This window comes from Passer domesticus, chromosome 11 (assembly GCF_036417665.1).
Source record: "Passer domesticus isolate bPasDom1 chromosome 11, bPasDom1.hap1, whole genome shotgun sequence".
NCBI classification, from domain to species: domain Eukaryota; kingdom Metazoa; phylum Chordata; class Aves; order Passeriformes; family Passeridae; genus Passer; species Passer domesticus.
This window is the reverse complement of record NC_087484.1, coordinates 10,980,082-11,001,849: the sequence shown is the minus strand read 5'-3', so window position 1 is coordinate 11,001,849 and position 21,768 is coordinate 10,980,082. Positions and strand designations below refer to the sequence as shown.

The 21,768-nt window shown below is 46.3% G+C and overlaps 1 protein-coding gene across 2 annotated transcripts in view; it reads right to left on the bottom strand.

The window, feature by feature from the left end:
- Window positions 1-5,023: 5,023 nt before the first annotated feature.
- The window catches only part of CCDC50 (coiled-coil domain containing 50), a 42,034-nt gene continuing 25,289 nt past the window's right edge, over window positions 5,024-21,768 (bottom strand). The window contains exons 5-12 of one of the 2 annotated variants that reach the window (XM_064385671.1): window positions 21,142-21,259; window positions 16,818-17,516; window positions 15,261-15,367; window positions 14,632-14,676; window positions 13,984-14,088; window positions 13,026-13,105; window positions 11,950-12,041; window positions 5,024-10,951 (exon numbers count right to left, since the gene is read on the bottom strand). In XM_064385671.1, coding sequence (XP_064241741.1) covers window positions 10,932-10,951; window positions 11,950-12,041; window positions 13,026-13,105; window positions 13,984-14,088; window positions 14,632-14,676; window positions 15,261-15,367; window positions 16,818-17,516; window positions 21,142-21,259 — 1,266 coding nt within the window. In that variant the 3' untranslated portion in view covers window positions 5,024-10,931. The remainder of the gene's footprint in view (window positions 10,952-11,949; window positions 12,042-13,025; window positions 13,106-13,983; window positions 14,089-14,631; window positions 14,677-15,260; window positions 15,368-16,817; window positions 17,517-21,141; window positions 21,260-21,768) is intronic. The other variant, XM_064385672.1, reaches the window with a different exon arrangement.

Below are 21,768 nucleotides of genomic sequence, written 5' to 3'. Positions count from 1 at the left end.
CATGTGGGTACCCAGTACAGCCCTACGGAGGTGCCACACACCCAAAGTCACTGCAGGCTTCAAAGCTGCAGCCACAGGTTTCTCTGGGATTCATACCACAGTATGATGAGAGTCTTCAAAACAGAAAGCACTGCAAGTCCAAGAAAACCTTTTACTGCCTTTGAACCACAGGCTGAAGTATTTCACACCAAAGGTTACAACAAACAGTGGGGAGGTAAGATAGGGAATTAATTTTAGCATGTAAGAGTCAATTTTGAATCCTCTGGAGAGTAAACCAAAACACAAAAAAGGAGAGAAAAGTTTAAATCCATCAGAAGGATGGGAAAGAGTCCTTCCAAGTGTGAAAAAGCCTATTCCCAGGAGAGCAAGCTGGGAAGGGCTGGTGATAAAAAGGAGCAATCACTTGCTTCAGGGCATTAAGAGCTTAGAGGGGAAGGTGGTGGAGGCTGGCTCCCAGCTGGAGCTGGGTGTGAGTGGTTGTGTTATTTGTCAAGCAGGACCCCCTGTTCTTTGGGGAGTTTTGACTTCATGTAATGCTTTAAAACTTGTAATTTGGGGAGTTAGAAAGAAAGTTAGGCTTGGTAGGCCCTGGGAAATGTTAAGCCTTGTGCTTGCTAGATCATGTGAAATTACACCTGTGTAGTCAGTATATGATAAATTATATAATTGTTAGATGTGATTAGATATAATTGCTGTTTAAAGAATCATGAGAAATTATGTTAGGGGCTTGAGGGGGATCATGAGAAATCTATGCTTGGATGAAATCAATGTATACAATAGAGCAATGTAAGTTTAATAATACATATGTAAGTTATATAATGATAGAAGATAAAATATTCAGTTCAAAACAATGTCGGTCAGATTTGGGTCTGTGTACCCCTGATGCCCAGAGCTCTTTAATAAAAGCACCTGCATGTAATCATTCTGTGATTATGTGTTCCTGAACACTAACATCCCTCGACCCACAGAGAGGTGCGTGTCCCTAAACCCACAGACAGGTGTGTGTCCCTGGGTGCAGTGGGTGTTCCTAAACCCACAGACAGGTGTGTGTCCCTGGGTGCAGTGGGTGTTCCTAAACCCACAGACAGGTGTGTGTCCCTGGGTGCAGTGGGTGTTCCTAAACCCACAGACAGGTGTGTGTCCCTGGGTTCAGGTGTGTGTCCCTGGGTGCAGGTGCAGCGCTGCCTCTGCTGAGCTCTTGCCCAGCCTTTCCTTTCTGGCCACTAGAGAGAGCCCTGGGATAGAACTGGATGCTGCTGGAGCATCCCGGGCACGCGGGCAAAAATAATCACTTATAAGAAGAATAAAGCATTTTTCCAACCTTTCTGAGTATTTTATTTATTTTCTGTTCAAAACTCAGGTGGGCTGGACTGGGTCACAGGGTTTGGCCACCCCTATGGTGACATTTTCCCTTGATCCTGGGGACTTGCTGTCCTTCTCTCCCAGGGAACATGTGCTCTATTTCCACAGCTGAAGTTCATGAAATTAGGAGAATATTTAGAGTTTTTAGCTTTGTGTTCAGTTAAAAACAAAAGTTTTCAGCTGAGCACAAAGTGACTTCTAAATTCCAGCTGGTGCTGGGGTCCTGTCAAGCAGGACATCCTGGCTTCAAGCAGAACCTTCCCAAGCACAGCTACCACTGCGTCCCACAGAAAAGAAAACCACCCCTTCTTGGCTTACCTGCTTCCAACAGAAGCCACTGCTATCAGCCTGGTCCCACAGGAGCTCTGCTATTTCCACAGCCAAAAACACAAAACAGCAGGGCCAGGAGGGGTCAGCTTTGGCTGGCTGTTTCAGCATCCTCGTGGATGGCATTTATGTGCACCTTTGCACAGCTGGTTTAACTCCTGACATCTGGAGAGCTGGCTTAGCTTCCCAGTGGAGCACATACCTGCAGAACCTGGCTTTCTGTTGCTGTCAGGCCATTCCAGTTTTCTTTAGCAGACAGAGACCTGCCCACCCCAGAGGGCTGCACTGCTGCTCCTGGTCCCTGATATCCCCTGGGGATGCTAGCAGGACACAGGTGCTCTCAGATCTGCAGTCATGGCCACACTGGAGCAGCTGTGGGTCCTCTCTGCCTCAGGTGTGGCAGCAATGCATCCCTCTCCTCTTGTGGGATGCTTGGCACCCACTCTTCCAGGTGCCCTGTGGCAGCAGTGACAGTCCTGTCTGTGCACAGGACTCACAGCCTGAGGCTGGGGACTTTTCCAGTAGGACAGTGTGTCCAGGTTTGCTGGCAGCCTAGAAAAGTCACTTGGTGCCTCCCTTTGCCTTTGGAGGAGAGGGCACTGCAGGGAGCCCCTTCCTCCAAACCTGGACCTGTTCCTGGACATTAACAGGCACTTTCAGGCTGGCCTTCAGTGTTTCATCAGTTGTGAGCAATTAACAATTAAATAAAAATACACAAGTGAGGGGCTTGAGTGGGGTTTATGTGTCCCTTGGCAGGCTGAGCAGAACCTTTTGGGATAATGTGCTGTGTGGCCAGTAACTAGCAGCCAGCACCAGTGGTGGGACTAAACCTTGAGTATATGGGCATCTCCTCCTCTCCCCAAATTCCACCTCCCCTTAGCAAATCTCCTACTGCTGTACCAGCACCTGTTAAAGCTTCTTTTCAGTTTGGCTGGGACAAAGCTCACAGTCCCCAAGCACCCTCTGGTGTCATGCACATACATGGCCATGTCACCACTCTCTGGACACTGTCTGCACCTGGGGAGGATGAAGAGGGGAGGAAGGCAGCACTGTAGAGCACTCTTGGGTCACAACCTGTCCCAGCTCCAAGCTCAGCCCAGGGAAGGGGATGCTGGTGCACTGCTACTCACCTGGGTATGAACCCCCCCAGTGAGACACACACAGGTTCCTCTGGCTCACAGCCAAACCCTGCATATGCCAACCATGTTTGCAGTAAAATCAGAAACCATTCAAATGTAAAACAGCCAGGAAAAGCTTGTCCTGTGACGTGGCATGACGCTGTTCACACGTAAATAGAAATCATGTGTAGCATGGCTGGGAGCCCTCAGTGCCAGCCAGGGGCTGGCTGGGCCTGGCCTGGCCCCAAATGGCCACGAGGTCAGTCCCTGAGGTGGAGTTAGGGTCTGCCTGGGGAAAAGGGCAGGGTGGGAGCTATTACTAAGCAAAAGCAGTGCCAGGGAAGAGGAGACACTGTGAAAGCTGGTGTCAGTACTCAGAGCTGCCACTCACCAGCAACAACATGAAACAGGAGCAGGTTTTGGCAGAGCTGCTTGGGTGCTTGTCTGGGGCTCTCTGGGGTCAGGGAAGCATTGACATTCAACAAATACCCAGCTGCCAGACACAAGCTCTGTGCTTGTTTCAAACTTGGTTTGCAGGCTGATCCCAGGTCTCATTTAGTAAATCTAATTTTTGCCATTGACTGTGACAATGGCAAGTGTGATTCAGAGTGATTCAGGTTCGACTCAGGGCACTGTTCAAGGATCACTGTCTCTAAAAGAAGAAATCAAGGTGATGGACACGTGTACCCCAGACCTGAGATAACTGACTAGTGCCAGGAGCTATCACTTGTTTGCTAGCAGGATGGTGCAAAGAATGTAGGGAATAGTGAAATTGAGAAAGGACAGATTCAGGAATAAACCAGGGTTTCACATGGCAGAGGGGATGTTCTCCACCTCCAGCCATGTTGTAACCCACCAGGTCTCTGGAAAATGAACTGGGAATGGCACATACTTACCATGTGTACAACAGCAAGTCATTTGTGCCTCAGACACCTCACCTGGTTTATGTTCTGGGTCTCTGCAGCTGTGATTTGCCTTCTGAACAAAAGGAGTGTGGGTTCCAGGTAGGGAACCCCTACCAGCATGGGTCTGGGTGGGAGATGAGGACCTGGACGTGCACACAGGCAGGAGAGTGCAGCTGCCACCCGCAGCTCCCACCTTGCAGGGCAGTATGAAGCAGCCAAAGGGGCAGCCAGGCTGCTGGGCACCCAGCAATGCTGACTTTTAGCAATCTCCACTGGCTTAACTTTATTCACAGATGGATACACGGGAAACCTTGATCCATCACCGTGGCACACTGGATCCACTCACCATGGCACACCCACAGCCTGGGTGCTGCATGCAACTTGGAAACTCAGAGACCAGTTTTCTGGTACAGAAAAAAGTCCCCAGGGGCTCTTCATTGTTCTTTTTGTGGTCCCCACACCCAGTTCCATGTGCACATCACTGCACCAGGTGGAAGATGTTTCTCAGGGCTCCAGCTGGCCCTGCGCCCACCACAGCCTAGTGCTTCAACAAGTGCCAAGGCTGGCATGAAAGAAGCCTTTCAGAGAAAACAGGCTGACCCAGTCGCTCCAGACAAGAGGCTGCAATAGGTTGTAAGCTGGCAGAGCTCTTGGCACTCCCAAGGGCCTTGTTTTGACAACCAGGCTCTTCCCCTGCCAGCCATGTGTGCTGTGCTGACTCCTACTCCCCCTCACTGATAACACCCGAGGCACTCTGAGATGCAGCTGGTGGAAGGCAAGGATGACATCGAGGCACTTGGAAGCACTGGGGAAGTGGTGGGGCACAGACCCCAGTCCAGCCCAAAAGTGAGCTCTGTTGGAGACAGAGCACTCATTTGTGCTGGCCCTGGCCCATAGAGGGAAAGCCTGGTGCACCCTGTGCTGGTGTGCCAAGGGGCTCTCTGCTCCCCTGTGCAATGCTTATTCTTGGCAAGTAGAGAGACATGAGTAAATAAGCATTTAAGAAATATTTACAGTCCAGATGCAAGATCTGGAATTCATATTGTGTAACCTCCTCTCTTATTTCAGAATGCTCAGTCACAAACTGAGTTTGTGACATGACAATGGGATCAGGTCTGCTCATGTCTGAGCTGCATGTGGCTGCATCCTCAGCTGATGCCTTTGAATACAGCAGTCAGTCCCAGGGCATTTGCCATTTTTCTTTCTTACATTCTGTCCCACCACTGGAGGTACGTGTTGTCTGAGGGAATCTTCAAGCAGGCCTTTTGCAAACTTAAAAGTTATGTTAATGAAATAAGAAAGAACATCCTATCCTTGCAAATAATCATACTGCTTTATTTTTCAGTATCACAGTCTCAGGAAATGAAACAGTCCAGATTTTTTCCAAGATATTACATAGCCTTTTTTCCATCTGTCTGTCGACAAAATAATCAAATTAAATACAAATTTGTTTGTTTGCTACATCTATTACAGTGGAAGAACATAATTGTTGGTAGAATCAGCTAGGTTTCAGGAACAAAAGGTGGAACAAAGTCTTATTTTCCCCTGCTTCTGTGTAACCCACTTAGGTTTTCAGAAAAGCACACGGAGGGACAGAAGGAAGTGGTGAATAACAAAATACAGCGATTTATTGAACAAAATGGGGCAAGGCAATGTTCCCTTTACATTCTGTGACAATTCAGGAGTATGAAGCAAAACATGCTATACACACACAGAGACATGATACTTTGGTTAAATGTCATTCAGAAGTTCTATGCCAAACCTGGTAAAATTATAGAGTGAACAGTCAAAATAAAACCAAGAATAGGCTTGCATAGACAGATTATTGTCAGTGTGCAATTCATATTTAAGGATTAGCTGTTACAATGCAGGATACACTTGCAGCTCTGAGGAATTTAAGCCTTCTGACTAATCCACCTCATTGCATGGCTAATATTTAGATTCAACAGGCTGAAAGTTTACCCTGAAGAGCTAAATGAGACAACTGCAGTTATTTATCTGAGGCAATTAACTATATTGCAGTGCACAGATGCAGCTGGAGACAGACCATGGAGTCTACTTAGAGTGAACACTGATACAGTGGAACTTGTTTCCCATGAAGTAGAAAATAGTCATTTGTGTGTGCCACTGTCCTCTCTGGGACTCTCCTGAGGAGCCCAAACTGCCCAGCTACGCCTTGCCCTGTGCTACTGATGGGGAGGAGGTGGCTGATGGTATCTCCAGCCCAGAAACTGAGGCTTGGGCAGCTCCTGAACATGAAAGCCATGTTCCACCGCCTGTCCTGGGCAGGGCAGTCCAAGTGGCACCTGTGTGCAGCACAGCCACAAATGTGCTGGAGTGCAGCAGACTGGGATCTCTGCAGGTTTATGCCTGTCCTCTGCAACAAAAAGAAGACAAACTACCCATTATGTGCTCCATGCAAGGGGTATGTCCCACACCCACCTCCCAAAACAACTGCAAAACTAAGCCCTGAACACCCTGGGAGAGTGGGGCAAAACCAAGAGTCCACTGGCTGGGGACAGGCAGAGCAAAGCTCAGCCACCACCACCCTGCTGGGCATTCCTGCCTGGCACAGGGCAGCACCGAGCTCAGGCTGTGCTGGGAGCTGTGCTCCAGTTCCTGCTGCATCCCACACAGTCCTGCAGTGTCACTGCTGCCAGGAGGGACAGCAGGAGCCATCTGCTCAGGGGACAAACACAGGAGATTGCTCTGTGAAGGGAACAGTGAGTTTCATGGACTGGCTGTGCTCAATTACAAGTGTAAACTAAGTAGGGGAATCCTCACACTGTCTCCAAGTGCTCCCCTTTATACATATATAAATTAGCAATCCACAGTTAGTTTGCATACAGGATAATATGAATTAAAATAAAAACCTTGGTAATAAAAATATATAATATACACATTGATGAACAGCAATAAACTGAATGAAAACACTAGAATGTAACAGTGGCTGTAATTTGGCACAAAATAAACACAGACTGTAAAAATAACAACCCTTTTTTTTTCATAAGTAGAGAATGTTATCAATCCTGATTCAAATCCTGATAGATGGGAATGCAGAGATATAAAAATACTGTACATACAAGATCCCTTTTATAGAGAGAGAAGCAGACTGCAGCATCTGTAACTTCTATCCTTCTTCCCCAAGAGGAGAAATTCCATGATGAGAATTCAACTACCCCTCAACAGCTGATATTTCCTCACCCCACCAAGTTCAAACCCATGAAGTTCTTTAAAAAAAGACTAAATCAACCTGTTGGATCTATCCCTGTGACGACAACTGCTTCTTGCTGCAGGAAGCTGTGCAGTCCACATTAAGACAGTGTTTCATAGCAAGGTGACTCAGGTCAGCCTGCTGAAGACATCGAATATCCTGCGTGTAAGGCACGATCCCTCCAGGTCACCGACTCTCTTCTGCAGACCTTTGTGCTTTGGACGGAGGTGAGGAGGTGGTGAGAACTCTTGCTGCTGAGATGAGCCTACTAGGAAGGTCAGGAAGTGCCAGGATTTCAAAGAGGTGAATTTTCCACGTGGTGCTGGATGCCTTGTTAATGCACAGAGTCAGAAAGGGATGCAGGACCCAAACAACCTGGGCAGGGGTCCCAGCAAGGGCTCCAACATGCTACTAAATCCAGAGCAAACCCATAGGCAAAGCTACTGAAACTTGGCAAGAGTAAACAAGTAAAAAAACCAAGACACTTCAACATTTTTCTGTCATAGGAAAGAAATATTGCTGAGTGTTTTCTGAAAAGATCAGTTTCATTGTGCCTCTTTCCAGGAACACATGTCCGAGGTGCTGATTTTGCATCTCACCTACACAAGCTGCATCTTCTTGACTCTCAGCAGAATTGTGGCTGCTGAGCCCCAAGGAAAGTGGCTCTTTGTTCATCCATCTTAGCTCTTGTTGACCTCAGTGGGACCATGGAATCCCTTTTCAAAAGTGGTCACGGAAGGTGCAAGTCCAGTTGCAACCTCTGCCTCAGGAGGTCTCTAACCTGTATGGCTGCATGAGGACCCCAACATGCATAAGATGAACAACTGCTCTGTTCTTATCCCATTTACCACCTGCTTCCCTCAGCTGCCATTCCTAGCATTTCTCTTCCTTTTCTAGCAAAGCCTTAGGAACCCTCTTTTCACAAGGGCTATGGAGTAATAAAACAGGAGAAACACAGGGAACAGCAAATGAATAAAGGTAGGCATAAAGAAAGAAAAAAGGATGAGGACTAAGGGAGAATACAGAGCAAAACAGCCCACAAAGCATTCAGCACCCCCCAAAGACATCCAAGAAAGCAGCAACTGCTCCTGGGATCCTTCTCCTGGGCTCTTGTTGTCTTGGCCAGAGAGCTTGACTGGCCACTAAGGAGATCCTACAGCTCCACAGAGGAGGCACTGAGGTGTTCTTCAGACTACCCAGCTTCCAAACTAAACATACCAGAGTTTTCCCTCATATCATTGACTCACTATCATTGACACCAACAACCTGGATACTCCCAAGCATCCCTCCTGAACTGACAGGTTCTTCAAATGTCAAAGGGCTCAGAGCCTTCATGACTTCTCTGACTAGGTTAAGACAAAAGCTACACCAGCCAACTGCAGTGCAAGACAGAGGCCCATGGAGGGCTGAATTCCTAGCTGGTGATTTCCCCATGCCTTCTGTAGAGAATCACCAGTTTTCTGCAAAACTCAACCTCTTTCTGATCAGGCAGGACTTTTCTCTATCCAGTTTTCACAAGTGTACCAGGTGGTACAAGCAGCAGTGCCTGGACTAGGGTGTTTGTAGGAAGTATGAATTCTTACAAACCCACCAGGCACCCATTTCACAACATAACTACTCTGATAGCAATGGAAGGAAAAAGCCCACAGGAAAAAAAAAGGCATTTTCAGCAGTAGAAATTTTGACTGTTACATGAAATACAAAAATAAATTCTTACAAAATAAAACCTTGGTAGATGAGTTTGACACACTGGGCCAAGTTATCAAATAAGAAAGAAAAAAAATTAGCATCTATGTTGTTTTTAGTCTGAATCCTTTTAAACAACATGAACACTTCTGAACAGACAGAATGAAAAGCAGGAACAATGCAAGAACAGTACAATCTAGCTGCTGACTGGGATATTTCCTGAGAAGCAGCAGCAAGCAAGACCTTGCAAGTCACTTAGGAGCCCATGCAGGCAGGTAAGCCACAGCCTGGAAGCAAGAGTATGCAGGTAGCAGGATTCTGCCCATACACAAAGTCCTACAAGGCAAGGTTTTTGGTTAGGGTATCCCTGGAGCAGAGATCCATTGGGGTTATGTGGCTCTTCACAGGTACTGAACTGCTACCAATGGGCCAGTGGGAGTAGGAGATGGAAGTCTCTTGAGTTGTTGGTCAAGGCAAGACATGGCCTTGTGATGTGGTATTAAACCTGCCCCTGCAACTGATGTGAAAAAGGAGTTGCCCTGTCTTCCCAGTGATTTGACCCAGTAATTATCCTGATCAAGAACAGCCAAGGTTAAAGCCTTACAGCTGTCCTGGGGCTCGAGTTGTGCACTAGAGGAACAGCAGACAGCCATGCTCTCTTCCTATTTCCTAGAGGTGCTCCCTTCCCACTAAGCTCCAGAGAGCTGCCAAGGCCCCTTTCCCAGGCAGAGCAGTGGTGAGAAGTCCATGTTTCCTGTCCTAGACACAGCTGTCTGCCCTCCTCTGCAGAGCCAGAGGCAGAACTGCAGCTGCCAGAGCCAACAGAGAGAGTGGTGAGACAGACTTGGTGCTGGCACTGAGGCTGGGCCTCAGGGGCAAGGCAGCCAAGCTCTCTGCCATGAACTGGGCTGGCCCATGAATAACCAGCCTGCCCTGGCTGAACAGACTCCAACAGTGTCCAGATGTTCAGCTTTGTAGTTTAAAAATACACCTGAAAATAATGGCAAAAATTATTTAAAATACTATAGAATTTAAATGAGAGAAGGGCAGGGGAAAAGGCTGTCTTTTTTTGCAAGAGAAAAATTATTTTTCAAAGAGTGGAGGGAAAACAAGCCAGGACAGAATCACTGCATGGGAAAATATATACAGACAGCAAACCTGCAGACCCTGCTGTGCCCTGGAGAGCAATGACTATTTCATTCCTGACTGGAGCTTGCCTGGGGTGCTGGATGGAGCAGTGGAGAGGAAAAGCAGTCAGCACAGGCATTGTGTGGACTGATCAGCACTCCATGTCTGCCTCAGGTTGCCTGTAACTGTAGATTTTGAATTTGATGCTCAGTGTCTATATGGCACTCTCTCCATCAGCCCCATGTTTACAAGACATATCCAAGCTCAGAAACAAGTTACTCTACTCAAGTGCATCAGCACCTGAGCTAAGAGTTACAGGACATCTGACTTGGCTTTAATGAAATTCCTTGGCTTCTACCACACTGAAGCTCAAAGCAGGTGGCCACAGAGGTCCCTTCAAACACATAGATCTGTTTGTATGAGCCTTCCCAAACCACAGCTCACAGCTTCTTGAACTCCCTGGCAAATCCTAAGCCATACACACAAGGTCTAACTTCAGTTGGAACTGCCTTTCCTTTTAACTGCTCCATCCTATATTCTGGAGCTAAATGCCTATACACACTCTATTCAGATTGTTGGAAACCCTAGAAAGAAATACAGCAGTTAAAAAATTCTGTTTCATAGGCCATTTCTGCCTCACCAGTCTCAGGGTTTGTCTTTTGCTGGGGTATGTTTGACAGTGCTCTCTCCTTCCTGCAAGCTCATATGACTGTCAGGTTGGCTCAGCTGTCCTATCCAACACAGGAAGAAACTCAATTCCTCTTATAGCTCTCTTTGCTAAGTTATCCTCATGTGAAAAGGACTTGTACTTCTGATGTTCTGCTGCATTGCCATAACCCAACTAATTTCTTCAATTTTCCTCCATTGTACATACATCTCAATTTGTCCTATTCATCAGAGCTCCAGCCAAACTTAAAAAGAAAGCCTCAAAAGAATGTATGAGGGAGCTGTTGAGCCAGCTGGTTGATTGGCACAACTCAGTAGCAGCTAGATTATACTGCACTGCTCAAGTCATCACAGATGAGTAAGAAATGGAAACAAACAATTTTCCTTAATATGACGACACCTAAAGAGATGATCCTGGGAGTGGAGGGTGGGCCTCCCATCAGGTCAGGAATTGAGAAAGTTGCCTGGCAGTTCCAGTAATGTTTGCTACAGAAGAGTCAGTACCAAAGCAAAGACTAGCACAGTTTACTGCTTCCTACGGGCACCTGGAAAACAAAACAGAAAGGAAACAGTCTGTGAGGCTAGATCCTGCTGAAAAAACTACTACCTGCAGTCATATTTTACCTGCCTGCCCTCTTGTCTGTCTGTCTGACTTCCAGGGTACCAGTAAAGTCAAAGGCCAAAATGGGAACTGTATGTTACATGACTCAAGCAAAAGGAAGGATAGATCCACAAGACAGTCAGACATGTGCATTTCTTCTAGGGTGTGAATAGTGCTGCAGCCCCATTGCACAGTCTCAATAAAGCAAACAGACCCTATAAAGTGCATTCAACTTTCCAGCTTGCTTGATGAAGACAGAACGTAAATTTACCAAACTAAATTTTGGAAAGGAAAGTGTCCACATTTAAGTCTCACTAGTGGAGTTGGAAGAAATCTGAGATCGACTTAAACTCAGACTGCCCCCTTCCTTCCCCAGAGGCTTTTCAGATAACTCAGACAATGGGCATTCAGATTTAAAACAACTGTGGGGTGACCCTACCCACACTGCTCTGTGCCAAGTGATTTCAGGAAACAAACCAACAAAGCAGTGCTGAGGTGCTACAGGAATAAAATCAGCCTGCTCTCAGGACAAGTTTCTGTCTGATCATCCCATCTGCTTGCCAGACAGGTGAGGTTCTGTCTTGTATTGGATTGTTTGAGAATAGTGAGTCACCTAAAATCCATCATAATGTTCTGTTCGTGACATTTCTTTGTCATTTGCTAGCTGGATTTACAGTCATCCATCATTAAGAGATCACAGAGGACATACAGACAGCACCTCGACAAATTCCAGGCAAACCAATTTAGTTTTTTAGTCTCACAGTCTGCAATGTGCTCAGCAAGTCCAACCCAAACACTCCCCAGCATCACCTGCCTCCTGGGACATTAACTCCCCTTTTTTATTTGCATCACTTTCAATCACTCTGTCCCCTGCAGGTTCCTGGCGTGAGGAAAAGAGCTGACAACAACCCAAGTGCTGGGCAGCCCTAGGGTTGATCCTACCTTTAGGAGAGTGCTCAGTTCTGGGGATCTGGCGCAAGGGGCTGGGCTGGCTCGTGTAATACCGAGAGTGCTCATCGAGGAGAGGCTGTGACCTGCCAAGCACAGTGTCAAAGGAGTGTTGGGGAATAACTCAAAGTCACAACAGTGCAACATCTCAGCTGTCTGCTCTGTTACTGTCAGTTGATGCAATCCCTGCCTGGCCCAGACCTTCTGCCTGCAGAACAGCTCCTCGGAGCACAGCCCATTACTGTTTCTGCAGTGAGAAAAGCAGAGTATGTACTGCTCGTCATGGACCTCTTTCATTTAATAATGGTTTCAGTTATGAGGAAACAATTTCCATTATGAAGTTTACTGGAAACTTCACTCAAAAGGGCAGCATTTTAAAGTGGTTAATGCTTGCAGAGTTTTACTCCCAGAGTATTTTAAAACGATCTCTCTCAATCTCCACCTGCACCTCCATTTGTTGTTTCTTTTGCAAGTTCAACAAGAATTTCTACGTTCCTTTCTGGAATGGAAATCAAAGCCACTGGGGTCACTTTCAGGGTTTACTACTGCATGAAGAGCATTGAGCCAGAGTATCAGGGGATTCAGAAGCAGCACTGGGCTACAGTTTGGGATGAGACACCCCAAAGCACAGTGCTCTTGCTTGGAGGGTGGTGCTCAAATGCAGCAGTGGGAGCTGTGCACAGGGCTTAACTAGGAGCAAGGACCAAGGGAGCAGCTGTGCAAATGCATGGTGATTACTCCTTCCTGCCCAGAGATGACATTTGGTTTCACATCCCCAGAAGCTGTTTAACCCTCTCAATGTTTCTCTGCCATTTAGCAAATGTCACTGCACAAGCTCATCAATCTCTGTCAGCACCGGGCATGGGGACCAAGATGGACAAGTGCCACGAGCGCAGTGAGTGACGCACGTCACCAAACACCTCGTGAGCTCCGTGCCCCCCACTGCCCTGCTCTCCACTGCGTCCCTTCTGGGTGGGTCAGGCTGCTCATCCCACACCTCCTCCCTAGGACTCAGCTTCTCAGCAGCTTCCCACCTGCATTCCCATTCCTGCCAGCCAGCTGAAGCTCACCTTGAAGGCCTGTCACTTCTGTGCCGCTGAGTTTCGGGCCCTTCTCTTGACCTTGAGCGCGTGGACTCGCCTGCATCAGGCTGATGGCAAGAAGGGAAATCATCTCGTCTGTGTGCCTTGCTAGACACCAGCCAGTACACTGGGACTGCCACAATTCCACACAGCCCCTTTGTACTTGGTTTACACACAAATTTAACTACAGCCACACATGCCAATGCCAGCATCAGGAGTCGTTTTCAGTAAAAACCCAGCTTTGCTGAGCCAAACTCAATTTTTGCTCTAAAATGTGATAGCAGTAAGGGACAGTTCTGAGGCTGGGGCTGAACACAGTCTGGGTGTAATGACTGTGCACAAGGCTGGGCTGAGCAGGAAGGCCCAGCTGCAGGCAGCTGTGCTCCTGCAACCACTGAAACTCAGGAAGGAGGCTGAAAACACCAGAGCTGCCAGCATCTGTCCCCAAGATTAACACCACATCCCCTTTAGCACCTTAGCAGTGCTGACCATAAAATTTGTTTCCTATCCCCTTCCATGCTGGCCAGCCAAGCCTCTCTGGTGTTACTCCTACCAAAACCAGGCAAGACAGACTCGGGACTTTCATTGCACAGCCAGTTATGAGGCACAGTGACAACTGAAGCAGCTGCATTGCCCTTACACAAACAGAGCCAACTACTGCTGTTATTGCTACAGTCAGGATTTCAGCAAAGGGAAGGTCCTGCACCAGAGACTGACAGTGCTTCAGGAAGGTGCTGTGACATCCAGTGCTATCCTCAAAGGACTACCTTGCTTGAGGCTGAAGCCAAAAACATCTAAGCAAGGAGGTGGCTCCAAAAGGAAGCAGCTGCAAGATCCTTTAGGTGCATCACCACCTTTTGCTCCCACCATACACACTCACCTCCCTCTGAAAATAGGAATAACATTATAGCACCTTATCTGTGGTGCCTCCTGAAGCCTGGCATACCTTCCAATCTTGATCATGCCTCCTCTTTTCAAAGGAAGACTTTTCTCTTTCTTTCTCTTTTCTTAAAGCCTTTTTCTCCTCAGCCATCAAGAGACGAGCAATTTCCTAGAAGGGAAACACAGACTCTGTCAGATAATTTTACTGCTCTTGTGGGTCTGAGTTATTTAAACCCTTTTCCATGGACAGCTGCTGAATGGGAAGGGGTGCAAATCCAGGATTTCATCCATCTGTGATCAGAAATCAATGGACAGGGCAAAATTAAGACCAGTGACACGTAGCATGTCCAACAGCTCCCTGATTTACCAGAACTGCATTTGCAGAACGTTTCTGCCCTCTATCCCTTCTCCTTAAAGGGGTTGGTGGTTCATCTCACAGCATCTTGGATTGTCTCCCTTGGGTTTTAGTTACAAGAAATGCTCTTACAGAACCTGAACTTCCTGCCTTTGTCATGGTTGCAACAGGCAGTGCAACTGTCTGCTTGGCCAGCCTGAGCATATACACAAAACCCATCTGGGAGAAAATCCCACTGGAGCCCCAGGCTTCCCCTACAAGGAGAGAAATTAACAACTAGAGGGTCAGAGAAAACAAGGGCTGTTTAGCAGCTTCTGCAAGTAAAGGAATTCCACAAGTATTTGACTTGTTGCTCACCTCATCTTGGGCTACTTGAGCTGCCTTCTGATCTGCTTCATTAGCCTGGATGGCCGGAAAAAAGTGGAGAAGGAAAAACAGACAAAAAATTACCATCTCTGAATTAATCATACTCATCAACCTAATGGGCAGGGCAAGTAGGTGTCCATACAAATACACCATCATCCTCTCCAAATACATTTAGCTACCCCAATACTTACCTCACAACCCATTTGCCATTTCAGCTTTTCAGCTGAATTTTGCCCTCATGTATCTGCTTGGCCACACCACAAAGCATTTCCTACTCTGCTGCCTTCTCTCTCAAAGATGGACAATGGCCTGTCTCACTTGTGAGCTGCTTACACTGACTACATGCCATCTTCACCTGCCTGGAAGCATCCATTTAATATCACTTTGCTTCAGTACTTTAATTTTGGGGTGTTTATTTCAAAAAAACAGGGCCTACTAGTTGGAAGCCAGCTGTCACTCCATATTTGTGTGTATGAAAGACAAGGGTAATTAGCAGAATGCACAGGAGCAAGACGTGAGTATATATACTCACTCATATATATTAAAGGTTTACAAAGTAAAGTTGTCTGTGCTGGCTGCCTTAGTTCCTTCAAGTGGAGCAATGCACCCTCTCTACTCACCAGGAGCTCTTCCTCCTGCAGCTTCCGAGCAATCTCTGCATCAGACAACTCCTGTTCCATTCGGGGTCCATCGTACATGGCTTGTTTCCTTCCCCTCAAATTAGTGCCTACAGAATTGAGAGAAAACAATCAACTCAACCATTCTCCAAATTCTTTGGTAAGGAGATCCCCACCATCTCCTCAGCCACCTGCAAACCCCCCCTCAAGAGAACCAGAGGTCATCACAGTGTACCTGCCACACTGCTGGTGTGAGAGCACCTTCAGCTGAGGTGCAGCACAGAGCTTGGGGAGGCTTCTCCATGCACACAGCAGTACCTGCCACACCCTGCCTCAGGTAACAAATGCAACCCCATGGCAAAACAGGCCATGTCCCTTGAAGAAGTCTTTGGTGACAGCAGTGCTAGCAAAGGAATTATAATTTGTCACTCTCTGCATTGATACAGATACAGTGGCAAAACTGGGCAGCAGAGAGAAATCCAACATTTGCTATGAGCACAGCAGAGTCTGAACACACAGCTGAAGCAGCATGGGCTGCAAGGGTTAACCAGGACAGGCTCACATGAGCTTTTAGACAATTTCCTCCTTGGGATGACACATGAATTTTACAATTCAATGAGAAAATAGAAATGTACGCATTTTTAAAGTTCATATAATGTTCAGTTCTTGTTTTGAGTATAGAGCTCTGTTATTTTAAAGCTAAACCAAATTAACACCTTCTAATTCCCTAAGGAAAGTGTTTGTATCATGAGGAAGAAGAATAATTGTCACACTTTGACAGATATAGATCTCTAAACTCCTACTTTCACTAGGTCACCCCTACTCCACTGTGACTTTAAAAGACCTAGATGTTTAAAGCCAAGTGCTTGTTGAGCAAGAACTATACAGGTACACATTTCCCAGAAAATTCCACTTGCACAGAATTTGGCAAGAATCTTGCAAATTGAACCCAGCTGGATGCCCAGTGCACTAGTGAACTTTGCCCAAAGTGAATTAATTAAGTTGCCAGCAGGGTTTTCAATAAGAAGTGGATGAAAATTGCTGGTTTTTTTAGTGCTTAAACAAAGTGTCCTCACTTACAGTCCTGCATCTCAACTCCACAAAATACAACCATAACCTAACATTCAGGGTTTTGTTTCCTTTTTTTCTCCTGTACACGGAGGCCATCATACAAAATGTATCTCAAAAACAAAAGCTGGGTGTTGGTTGGAGTTTTCTGGGGGGGTCTTTCTTTGGGGATGGTGTGGTGGCTTTTTTTGGTGGGGGGAAGAAATTTGTTTTCTTAAACAAAAGGATACCAAGGCCACCGCCTCCAACAATACCTTCTTACTCATCCTCTCCAATGCCACAGAACATCAGGATACAGAGCAAGAACATTAATGGATAAGAAGAATCCTGCTAAATCAGGAAGAAACCTGGGCAAGATTCCCTGTGTACACATTGCAGGTGGCCACTGGAGAGAAGCATCTTCAAGGAAGCCAAACGCATCTCAGACACCAGGGTGGGGCACGCAAAGGTCCATCCCCACACATACGCACACCTTCCCCATCACTTGGTTACCTGGGTCTCGCTGGCAGCCTCCAGCCTTCCCCTGGCTCACAGCATGAGGGGAGGGGGAGTGTCTCCTGTGTCCTGCCCTTTTGTAGGCTCTCGCCTCACCCCTCCTATGGTCATCTCTAGATTCAGCATCACAGAGCTTCTCGTCACGTGCCACCCTGTGTGACGAGTGGCCCGGATGGTGAGATCTGTGTTTCTCAGGGTGCTGTCTGCCACCCCGATGCCAGGTCTCCTGCTGTGCCTCCAGTTCCATCTCAAGGAGGGGAAGGTGCTTTTCTCTGTCTTGCCTTGGTGGCTTTCTGCTGTGCCGTGCTTCCTCTGTGAGTCCATGCTCCAACTCCAGGTCAAGACTGAGAAGTCTCCTCTCCTTCTCCCTGCCAGCTGTCCTCCTCTCCTGCAGCTCCCAGCTACTGCTGTGATCACAGGCACGGTGCTCGGTCTCTCTTTCCATGTCAAGGCTGAGATGTCTCCTGGACCTCCCCTGGCTGGCTGTCTTCTGCTCCTGCTGATGGCTACTGCTGGCCTCTCTCAGCTGAGGAGACCTTCCACGGCCCTCTGAGGTGGAGTGCCCGTGTTTGGGGGCACGGCCGGCCAAAGGCGAGGGGGGTCCTCGGCGCTCTCTCTGCTGGTGCCTGCACCTGCCATGACTGTGTGCTCTGGGAGGTTCAGAAATCTGCTCTCTGGGGTCACCCCAGGGCTGCTCTGAGCAACGGGGGGACAAACAAGGAGGGGGTTAGTGGTGCAGGGGTTAACAGAGGTTCGAGGCCAGACTCACAGCAGGGAGAGGAAGGAGCTTGATACAAGGTGCTGAAAAGGCAGGCAAAGCATGATGAAAGAAAGAATAATAACAGGGACAGATAAGGCTGGCACAATACAAGAGAGGACACAGTAAAATGGCAGTTTGGCTAGCAGGGCAGCACAGGAGGCAACAAGGTTGGAGCAGAAAGCACAGGTACAACCCAAAAGTGTCTGAGCACTTCCTAAACAAGGACAAGTCAAAACAGAGACAAATGACTTTTAATGATGCCACTGGGGCTGAAAAACAGCCAAGAGAGCAGCTCATCTCCTGATGACACATCACTGCTGCAGGATCCTGAATCCACCTGGGAAAGATTTGCAAAGAAGTGCACAAGATGCAGGAAAAGTTGGGAGACAATGAGGGGCATAAGGCCAGGAGGGGCCAAGCAGAGTGGTCAGGTTGGACCCTGGTTTATAAGTATGGCAAGAGCCTTGCCCTGGCTTCAGGCACAAGGTTTTTCATCAGAAAAAAGTCTCACCTAATTGGGGGAAAGAGCCACATAAAGCAGAAAAGAAGTAAACAGGTAGGATAGGATTTTTTTTTTCTTTAAAAGCAAGAAGAGCATAGCTGCAGCATCCAAACATCCTCCACCACAGGCTGTCACATATATTTTGCAGACCCACAAGTTTCAGGGCCTGCACTTATTCACTGTCCAAAAATAAGTTTCAACTCTGAATGAAGAGACAGTTATGGATAGAGATTTTAGGGCAGATTAAGACTTCAGAAAACCCAGGCTCCTGACCTCAGCATTGTAGCTAGAAAAGCTGCTTACTTCGGTTTTTTGGTGGGGTTGTTTCCTCTGTGCTTTCCAGAATGCAGGCAGAAATTTTCTCTGCTTTTAGTTTCAGTAGTAAACCTGAAACAGCTACAAAAATGCAGCAATCTGCCTGCATACACTCTACTAATTGATTTATTTTTTCAACTAACCTATTTCCTAAGAAAAAATCATTGCCCTGAATGAACTATTATCTCTCTACAACAGCTTTTCAAAATGAAAAAAATGCCTTGAAGCAGAGATTGATTTGAAACAGAACTACACACACAATCCCCCACCAGAAAAACCCTGCAGCAGCAAACTTTCCTCAACTATCTAGAGTTTGTTTTATAGTATCTCAAAATACTTAAAATAGATTTCACTGCACATGAATTGCATTCTGTTTTAATGAATAGCTCTGTCTCACTTACAATCTATCCAGATTTCAGAGGGAGAAAAACAAACCTCACACCAAAACTGAATGTTCCCTTCTAGTCATTCTATTCAGAAAAACCTTTTTCAGAGCCAGCAAAAATAGAGCCTACAGAAAATCCACCTTCAAAACAAGTCTGTGTGACTTTTATCCAGAACAGGTGTATTTTTAAAAGTCCAAGATCTGTAACAGGAACTGCTGTGGTTGCTCTTGCTCTTTAACTGGTTGGATTTTTTCTGTTCAGTTTTAGATCATACATATGATTTACAGAAAACAAATACCCAATCAAACAATCCAAGTGACTTACTGAACAACAGAGACCAGAGCCTGAAAGCAAAAGCCAGTTTTTAAACTATAGTCACAAGGGTCTAAAAATTAATTCAATTTCGTCATTGAGGAAAGCTCAATAAATACAACAGCAGAGAGCAGGAAAACACAAAAGAGCAAAGCCTGGCTGTGCTGGGAAAGGATTGCTGCAGGTAACACAACCATACCAGACAACCCAAGCAGGCAATTTGCTTTTGGGATATCTCAGGGTGATTAATTCACCAGCAGGTGCTGGTTCCTGTGGCACCTTCCACAGGGGCCATGTAAACACTCCACAGACCCTGGTGATACTCTCTGAAGCAGCAAGTGACTGAGTGAATACAAAAATGTTTTTCATGGCACAGGCATTTCTGGGAGGAACTCTGCCTTTTCTTGTGTTTATTTTTCCACTTTTAAAGAGCTCAGGTTGCTTTGGAGCAATAGGCCTAATTCACATTCCTCCTGGACATGGATAAATTTTACCTCAGTCTCAAACGATAAAAAAACCTAAAAAAATACCCCACTCCCACCAAAAACAAAATAAACTTAAAGCAGGGGCTTTTTATTTGTTTCAATTCACAACTAATGAGGACAATACAAACCAAGGCTGCTGAAGCCTAATCAAATGGTGCTCAAGTAATTAAGAGTACCCAGAACAACAAGCTAGATGAGCCAGGCATAAAATCCACTCCAATCCTTTATAGCTTTTAAGGAGTGCAGACCAAGAGCAGCACTGCTATGACTGGTCAGGCAACACCTCCTGCCTCACCTTCAAAATTATGGATTACTGCAGGAAGAAAACTTATACCCACAAGATATCCTGCTCTCCAAATCCAAACCACAGTCTTACTTCAGGAAGTCACAGGCTTTGTCAGCTGATTTGTTACTAAAATCCATCCTACCTCTGCATGCACACTTTTGCCTATGTTGTATTTTTTCAGACTTCTCCCATTTAATTCTGAAAACCTGAAGAGTGGCTTGGCTGTCGGACTCCAATATCACTTTTTCCCAGCTTTGTAGATGTAGAATGACTTGTGACCATGAAGTTTCCACTTGGTTACTGTTTTGCACTTTTAAACTTTGTGCTTTGTACTTTCTTGGCTATCTTTGAACTTCTTCCAAATTGAAACTAAAACACTTTGCGTAAGTTCAAATAAATGACTTTAAAACTGCCAATGGCATTGATGTTAAAATGAGAAATGAGGTTTGATCTTCATCTTCACAATGTGTTAATCAAAAGCAACCCATCTTCCCCACCACATTTTTTGAAGAAAGAACACAAAAACCACCACCAGTGCAAAGCAAAGCCGTGCCCAGATTGCTCCATAATTAAATACACCCTGATTCTCTCCTCCCAGTTCAAAGAAGGTCTGTATTCAATCACAGAAGCTGACCAAAAGGAAGCAATAGAGCGCTGTGGATCAAATAATTTCCACACTGTATAGTCCCAGATGATAATCACAGCAGAGACATTCAGTGGAGATGACCTTGTTCTTCAGTAAGTCATTCAAGGCAGTTGTGCTAATTTTATAGCTTGAGTACATACCTGCAAGGAGCTATTTTTGAAACACATCTCCATGAACCAGCATTTATTCCTTCATGTAGCCGTGCCAGCATCACAAATGAGCACATGGAACTGTCTCTCTTCAAATGCAAGCAAGGAATTTCACCAGCATTTCTCCCCCACACCCTTGGGGTCACACCGTAGCAACTACCTTACCAGCCACTGTCTTTTTCCACAAGCACTTTTAAAACATGCATGTGTGGCTGTACTTGCACATACACAAACCACATCACCTATCCCTGTCATTTAGGCCACCTTCAAGGACAACAAAAACTATCAAATTGTCTTCTCTGTATTTTTTTTAACTAAATACTTCCTGATTATAAAATAATCTGATTCTGACCACAGGACTGATGTAATGCTAAATGCAGGACTGTAGCATAAAGTTGAGTCTGAGGGATAAAGAGTTGTCTGACCACTAGGTTCACCTACACTGCCACAATCCTGACCTTTTATCTTGCAGAAACATACCTCCATTTTCTGCATAATAGCACTCTTCATAGCCTGTGTGTCCCTGGGAGTCTGGATAGTGCTTCTTGCGCTTTTTTTCTTCCTGCAGTTCTTTCTGTTGTAGGAGACGGGCCATATCCTGCAGAGATGGAAGAAAACAGACATTAAATCACCACTAAAAAGTATCTCCAGATTCTCTAGGTCAAATTCTTTATTCAATTATTAAAATCCTTACAAAAAAAAAGTTTAATTTTTCAGACATAATAACGGTTGCTCAAATTCAACCCCTGGACTGGACGAGGCTTTCAAATTAATGGGTGACACAAGGGACCAAGTCAGCAAACAGTAATCAACCCAATCAGTAGTCAGCTCAGCCCAGTACTGAGATTCCAACACCATGGCCAACTCCCAGGTTCCTGCTCCTCCTGCACACAAGCCTGCTAAGCCCTGGTGGCCAAAGCAGGGCAGAAGAGACTGCATGTACAACCTCAGGCTTTCCACAAGGATTTGGAAGTCACAGAAGTGCACAGCCACTAAAGGGAGTGGGCTTGATCTCCTCCCTGCACGCTGCCAGGGAAAGAAAAGCACAGAGGCAAAGACTGTCCAGCTAAAGGCACTTCTGACTGGAAGGAGTTCCCAGAGCAAACC